The sequence below is a fragment of the Diadema antillarum genome, unplaced genomic scaffold (genome assembly GCF_040938485.1).
Source record: "Diadema antillarum isolate AM-2024a unplaced genomic scaffold, OU_Dant_1.0 seq00000674_RagTag, whole genome shotgun sequence".
Taxonomy (NCBI): Eukaryota; Metazoa; Echinodermata; class Echinoidea; order Diadematoida; family Diadematidae; genus Diadema; species Diadema antillarum.
This window is the reverse complement of record NW_027271580.1, coordinates 2,416,835-2,424,545: the sequence shown is the minus strand read 5'-3', so window position 1 is coordinate 2,424,545 and position 7,711 is coordinate 2,416,835. Positions and strand designations below refer to the sequence as shown.

The 7,711-nt window shown below is 37.3% G+C and overlaps 1 protein-coding gene across 1 annotated transcript in view; it reads right to left on the bottom strand.

Annotated features, from left to right (window-relative positions):
- Nucleotides 1-1,066: 1,066 nt before the first annotated feature.
- Nucleotides 1,067-7,711, bottom strand: part of LOC139736963 (DNA-directed RNA polymerase III subunit RPC1-like) — a 32,524-nt gene continuing 25,879 nt past the window's right edge. The window contains exons 33-38 of the mRNA XM_071647638.1: nucleotides 7,358-7,430; nucleotides 6,814-6,913; nucleotides 5,373-5,441; nucleotides 4,139-4,202; nucleotides 2,913-2,982; nucleotides 1,067-1,397 (exon numbers count right to left, since the gene is read on the bottom strand). Of these exons, the coding sequence (XP_071503739.1) occupies nucleotides 1,316-1,397; nucleotides 2,913-2,982; nucleotides 4,139-4,202; nucleotides 5,373-5,441; nucleotides 6,814-6,913; nucleotides 7,358-7,430 (458 nt within the window). The 3' untranslated portion in view covers nucleotides 1,067-1,315. The remainder of the gene's footprint in view (nucleotides 1,398-2,912; nucleotides 2,983-4,138; nucleotides 4,203-5,372; nucleotides 5,442-6,813; nucleotides 6,914-7,357; nucleotides 7,431-7,711) is intronic.

Below are 7,711 nucleotides of genomic sequence, written 5' to 3'. Positions count from 1 at the left end.
AGCTTCTTTGCCAGGTTCATCGGCTGGCTGATATCACTCCTTTCTGTACACTAAAGACCGTCTTACACCCTGGCTGAGTTCATCTGATTAACAAGTGATACATCAATTCTGCAGTAACCATAATCATAACAGATGCCCAACCAAAGGACAATCATGTTGTGGTGCCATGCTCACAAATTTCCCTGAAATTTGCAGGGTGTGACTCTTGAAGATGAATTTGGTTCAATGTATGCAGAAAAGTTCTTGATATTTTTGGAGCATTATTTTTTTGTGGGCTTTGCACCTTGTGTGCACTGAACAAAACTCTTTGATACACAGTCATGGGTATTATCAATACCTTACTGACAAAAGCAATGGAATCAGTGACTGGTTGACCATAAATCTTCATAAACAAAATTTATATACATACGTCAAAATGCCAGACAGTGATTGGATACATAGGATGAGGCGATGGGGAACGTTTGTTAAGGTTACTGGCATCTCATCTTCGTCTTGGGACTTACAGCCTCCCTCGAGAGCATTTAAAGCATTCAGATTGAACATCTTTGTGTCCCCAGTAATTATCCATTCAGTGGGCTCTTGTATTGTAATGGCACTGAAAACATGTTTGATGTAAGCTACTGAGATCAGTAGCTGAGAGGAGAATGTGCAGTGAACAGCAAGCCCTATAAATTATGCTGCTGCTTTGGATTACTGTAACCGTCACTGTCACTGCAATGGATCTTTGGTGAAGATGTTAAATGTTCAGTGTAAGAGAAAAGCTTCTTTATCATGCAACTACACTGAACATACAACTCATGGGCCCATATGCCGATAATAACAATTTCTTTGAAAATAGAATATGCCCGGTCCACACAGCTTTACTCTTCGCCTATGGAACTGTGTGGATCCTGTAGAAAGTCTGTAAAAGTTAATTAAACTATTAAGGAACAGATCAATTTGGTTGAACAGCAAACACTATAATGGTGGATGGTAGATGTTACAGGCACAAAAGTATTGCACTGATTTAACACTGCTGGTTGACACTGGAGTAGAACAATGTTTGGTGTAATAAGTGTACCTCTAGTGTTTAACACAGGGTGCACCCATACTGTGCAGCTGATTCTAAGGGGGGCATCTCTCGTTGGGTAGGTAGGTTTTCTACACAGACTGTTATTACACTATTAGAACACTACACTTGACTAGTACACATATATGTACCACTTATAACAAGTGTGAGTAGAGTTGTTGCAGTATCTCTGTATACACCGAGGCCCTACTTATCAACAGGGACCTGAATGTCATTCTTGGCTCGTGGTCATTCCCAGATGCCGCGTCATAATTCGGCCTCCGGAAGGTGGAACTCTGGAGTGTCGAAGAGCAGTGTTCGGCCTGGAGGCTTGGAAGGCTTGTCTGATGTAGACATGGCAGTCAAGGGATACATACTGATGTGTTACATGATTCCTAGTTAGGAAACCTGATATAACAAGAAAATTTGCGCTCAGCAGACTTTCCTTCCTATACCCGATACATTGTAAAAGCAGCACAAAAAACACACACATATGAACATGAATACACGGTAGTGTCAGTCTTTATCAATCCTAGTGACAAAGTTTCCACTCATTTCCAACCTTACAATGTAAATGCAGGGCTGCCAACTCTCACACATTGAGCATGAGACTCACGCATTTTGGTCCTTTCTCACTCTAAAACTTTATTTCATTTGCATGCATTTCTATTGATCTCACTCATTTTGACTCCTTAATTATAGCGTTGGCCTATGGGAGTCTCACTCTTAACTAGTTTCCAGTGTTGGCAGCCCTGTAAAGGTCACAATCAAATTTATTCCAGGAAAGTTCAATGTACATTACTAAAATGAGGATGTGTGAAGAAGCATATTCACACTGTTGGCTCTTTCAGTACAAGTGTAGAAGTGTTGCAAATATGAGCCCGGAGCAGGGTGCTAATATCAATTAGTCATAAATGCTTAGCATTCCTTAATGGTGGTAAAGAGTCTGGTGTATAATCTTTAAGTTTTGATTGAGTCAACTGAATGATGTCCCATTTACTCACAAGCAAATTCCCTCTTCCCCCGTAACTACACATGCCAAACCATATTACAAAATGGGTTAGGTAGTTCCGGCAATCTGATTGGTCAATTGCCAGGTCATCATTTCTCACTGACTACAAGCGATATCAATGTGATATCCTCGACATGTGTAATTGATATCAACTTTACCCCTTTTTGTCATCTGTGCATGGTGAAAAAATTGACAGCTGTTTGAATTATTACAACCAGCTGGAACTCTCGCTCTTGAACCTCCTTGCTTACACCACAGAACTGATACATTACATACGGTATGGCATCAAATTCCACTATGCGGACAAAAATAATTCTGACATTCGTAACAAATCTGTGTTTTCTGAGAGCAACTGTATGTTTAAAGCACTTCTTGTGAAAATGCAGCATGATGGACTTGGTAGCACCACAGGCCCTATAAGAACTAAATATCTGCAGTAACAAGGACAAACCTTGGTCAAGTTTGGGGGTAGATAGTAATACTCCAAAAGGATTGTAAACAATGTTTTCACGGACTTTTATACTGACATTCTTCTTTTCAGGGGGCATAAAAATGTGAGAAATTTCAGAGTATCTGACTTTTCAATCCTTCATAATGATGATGGTGTATGCCATGTTATGAAGGGTGATCAACTGACTAAAAACCATTGAGAAAATGGGAGCCAGTCAGATTTTTAATTAAGACCTTTTCAATTCAATATGATGGCGCTATGACTTGATCAACTGAATTCTTATATCGATATCTCGGCAGGTGCAAAAATATGTGCATTTCTAAGAGGTACATTGGGCAGGTTGAGTCACATTACATTGTGACTCTGTCTTCCCCAGTGGGCAGAGTAATTTAAAAGGATATTTGTGCAGCAGCTTGAAGATTCCTGTTCCAACGTTCATTGGTATACCCATGATGATGCACTCACTCACACCTATGGAGATACAACATTAAATCATGTGAATTAAGGAAGAATAACTTTTTTTCCCAGTTTTACTGTGGAGAGAGAGGGCATACACTCATAAACAGGTGTCTTTCTGTTGTTGTTGTTATTGTTGTTTTTAGGTACAGCTCTCGCCAAGTTAGGTTGCATTGACTGTCCTGTATGACATTAGACAAAACAAAATCAGTTCTACTCCAGCAAACTCGCACAAATCGTCAAAATTTTGGCTGGCCTACACTGTCGCAAAATCAAACATCTCACAAATTACTGCCACTACAGGTTATCTCACTTAAAAGACAAACACACTTAAAGTTACAAAGCATATCCTTAAAGACACCAATTTTGTTTGTTCATTTTGTATTAATATAACTTCTTTTCAAAGACACATTACATTAGTTTTCTAACAGGTACTTTCTCCTACATCAAGATGTGGTTATAGCACCTAGTAGCTCTCCCCTGGACACTCACTGAAAAGAGCAGGTATCACCTCAATCTTAGTTAGGTTTAGTAAACTACCTTTCAGTTTTGACAATGTGTACTCTAAATTCTCTTTCATTTCTTTCCGGATCTTGAGACCAGTAAAAGCTGAGAAATAGCTTTGGTATACAGTCATCTAAATGGTTGATAATGGCAATTGCCATGAATTCATAATCACATGACATAGAAAAATGATGCCAAGATAAAAAGAATTTGCTACCGACCAACAGAGCCAAAAAATACCTACACATTTTGGGGACTAGTGCAATCAGTTTTCATTCACAAAACACAGTTGATTAAAAAAAAAAAAATCTTTACAAGCAAAAAAAAGTGCCAAAAACTTTAAGCCCACAGAGATCAAACAATCAAACAATTTTGTTTTTTTTGCTTCTTTGTATAATTATTCTATTTATGGATGTGAAAATGAAGCTTCTCTGGCATAATTATGGAAGTTAAAATTAACTTCTGCATATTTCTATGATAGGCTGGCTCTATGGCATTTTCTGCTCAACAGGGATGAAGTTTCAATTTGGATGAAATGAAGAAGAAGAAGAAGAAGAAGAAGAAGAAGAAGAAGAAGAAGAAGAAGAAGAAGAAGAAGAAGAAGAAAGGAATGCTTTTGGTTAGTGGTGGCCCTACAATAGCAGCATAATTATATTGAATATCTCACCACATATGGCATCCTTCTGTCCGTAGTAAGCAGCATCAAAGAGGTGATCCGAGGTGCGTTCAAACTGTGCTCAAACATTGTGTAAATGATGGACATGAAGATGATTACAAACAGAATATCAAATCATGTGACATCAAATAGTTCATTCATGGGAGACTTTTGTCATTTTGTTACAGAAAAAAATTAAAACAAAGAAGACAAATACAACACAATGAATTACATATGTTCATACATTTGCCAAGTCAAGAAATGATAATACAGATAATTTTGCTGAAACTCATGCTTCTAGCCAATGTCATCCACATCCTTACTAGGTGGGCAAATATTGAGTGCTCTTGACTGTGGAGAAATTGAAGCCTGCCCTGCATGCATCGTGACCAGTCATTAAATACTTTATGTGCACACACATTGTCACGTGTCTGTAACAAATGATTGATTGCACTCGGGGAAGTTATGACCTCACTGCGACCATTTTTATCACTGGCTTTTACTGTTGTAAATACTGCCCCCCATTAACTAAAGACATGAATGCTTTGATTTACTACTCAAAATGAATGGGCCATCAAGTGATTTTTAAAAGATCACAAACATGGGCCATAACTGCAAATTATTTACTGACTAGTCAGACTGCACAATAAGGTCTTCATGATTTAACCCTTTCCATACTTAATTCTGAAATCCGCATAGACTTAATACACAGGCCACCAGGTTCCCGTAAGGAACAGGTTAATAGGACAAACTTATAGAGATTTCTGAGATTTGTACAATGTGTTACAAATTAACAACAGACTTTAAAGCAATTGGTGGTCAAAGAAGGTTTGTCATGGTGAAAAAAAGTTAAGAAAATGCTTATTATTAAAGTTGTTATCACCACAAAGTTGTGTATTGCTTGTGCAGCTACTTACATGCTTATTACTTTATGTTCTTTGTGTTTCATTTTGGCTGAAAGAAATAAAGAGCACATGGACTACGTTTCAAAGACATTAATTTCATTAAGGATTTTGGTTTTTATTTATATTCTGATGCTAATTTTGCGCCTTTTCTTGTTTAAGAGTCATAATCCTGGCAGCATTTACAACTAAAAACAAACAAAAAGAAAATCATGTTTTTTTCCTGCAAACTTTGGATGATTTTGAAATGAAACAAGATCAATGTAAAGATGTTTCAGCACAATTGATCACTAGGTAGCCACCCATAGACACAAGTTGAGAGCAAGAGGGGAGAATGGACTCACCGAGGCCAGCATGAGAACACTCTCCTTCATCTTGGCCAGACCGAACCTTGTGATCCCGAGGACCTCCCCCTACAACAGAGGCAAGTGAATTGACAGTGTAACAACTCTCTTTCAATCAATATTCAGAAAACTGCTCCTACTGTAGCTTGACCTAATTATGAATTAGCCAGCACAATTTAGGTGCAATTCTACAAGTTGTTTCTTTCTACGATGTCCACTCAACACCTCTAAAATGTGGTGCTCTATAAAAAAAGGGCTACAGTTGAACCTCTCGTATCCGGACAAGTCGGGACCGGGGCTCATCCGGATAAGGGATTTGGCCGGATACGGGAGACTCAATGCTTTATACACATGTACATATTCATACACATGTACTGATGTAGCCCATTGTAGTACCACATGTAGTAATGTGTATACTGCAAGCTTTTCATTGTTACATTTGGGGATGTTAAGATGTCTGAAGGTAAGCAATTTGGAAGGAAATTTGATGTAATATATGTTAATCATGTTGGAAGTAATATGTAATTCATGTGTGTTTGTGTAGGAGTTCTCATGGAGTTGGGAATCCCCCTTTCCTCCCGTAATTATTGAAAAAATTGCGTCCGTATAATAGAGAGATCCGGATAAAGGGAGGCCGGATAATAGAGGTTCAACTGTACTTGCATATACCATGGAAGTGTACCTCCATGAATATACCAATCAAAACAGGCATTACAAGACATCGGAACCAATTACCACCCTACCATAATACCACTTTTCTGACATTCCACATTTTCAGTTTCTCAAACACAGACATACTTACTTCTAAAGTCAGCTGAAATATATTAAGTATTTGTTTAAGATCAGAAAAAAACCAAATACCCTTATTCTCTTCCACATATTTCATACAAGAGGTTACAAATCTAATACAGTGCACACTGATAAACAAACTTGAAACTAAAGCATAAGACAACTTTATATATTTTCCTGTACACCATTTTCTTTTTTTGTGGCAATTTCAGCCTTTATGTTTGGTCAGTTCATGAATTAGATTATTCTGAATGTGGTTCCTCCCTCACTGGAACTAAATGTATGGTGATTCTGTAAGTCAATGTACATGTACGTGTAGGATTCACAATGCTTGGAGGACGGAACACATCTTTAGATCATGACTGCTTGGTCTTGACTGCCCTCGGATTATCCTATGAAACCCATAGGTATAATTATTCAATCAAAATATGAAATGAAATGAAATAAAAGAAATAAATGAAATGAAATGAAATGAAATGAAATGAATGAATGAATAAATTGAATGATTGATGAATGAATGAATATCATCATAACAAGAACAAAATACGTCTCTACAATAATAATTGATCCAAATAAAGGAAAAAATAAAAAAATACCCAGACAATAAACATGAGCACACTTGACTAAGTGAGGTGATATCGGCTTACTTTACCTTGTAGGTCATGAGGTCAGCTAGCAGCATGACATGTCTACGGTCAATGCTCATCCCATGGCTGACCATAGTGTACTCTATTTCACTCATAATGCATCGGCTAGGAAGGGAATACGATATAAGTGAGAAGATCAATTCATTTCTTGGCGGTTATCTGTCACGTGCCTTTAGATAGAGTGGTCTAATCGAGTGAGGTATGTAATATATGCCGCATTTTAACAGGAACATTTTGAGTACTGTAATTGAAACCCTCACACCAGTTTTGAATCTGAGATGATAATAATATAAGAATGTGAAATTTTGACATAGCACATATTACAAAAGGGTGAATACACTTCATAGTTCAAGATATATTACGATTTAACACTTAACACTGATAATCTACAACAGTAACAAACACATAAAAGTTAATCACAAGTTGAAATAATTAATTAATTGCAAAATATGCCCTAATTCCACTTAAATTTGGAATATCCCATCTACATGATTATCTGTAGTAAAGGATTGCAATCTTATAACCGCCAACTGGAGAATCCTCACTTACCGTGCTGCCTCTATCCCTAGTGTCCTCTCCATTTCATAGGTGTTGTTGGAAGTTGTGTGTGTCCCCTTCACGCCTTGTATAATATTGAATAACAAACACCGATATGTAAATATGGGACTGTACAATACAATGAAATGGGCAGTAACTATGAGATAGGTGTATATTTTCATGAAAATTTTCTTAACTTCGTGAAGGAACACTGCTAAAAAGGCTCATTTGGAAAATTCTAAAGTCTCTAATTGTTATTCCTATAATAAAAAACAAACAAATCATCCCAACAAATTGGCTGAAAGCTTACAAGGAAACTTCTGCCTTCTAAAACATCTCCCCACGGTCACAGACAACGCAATACTA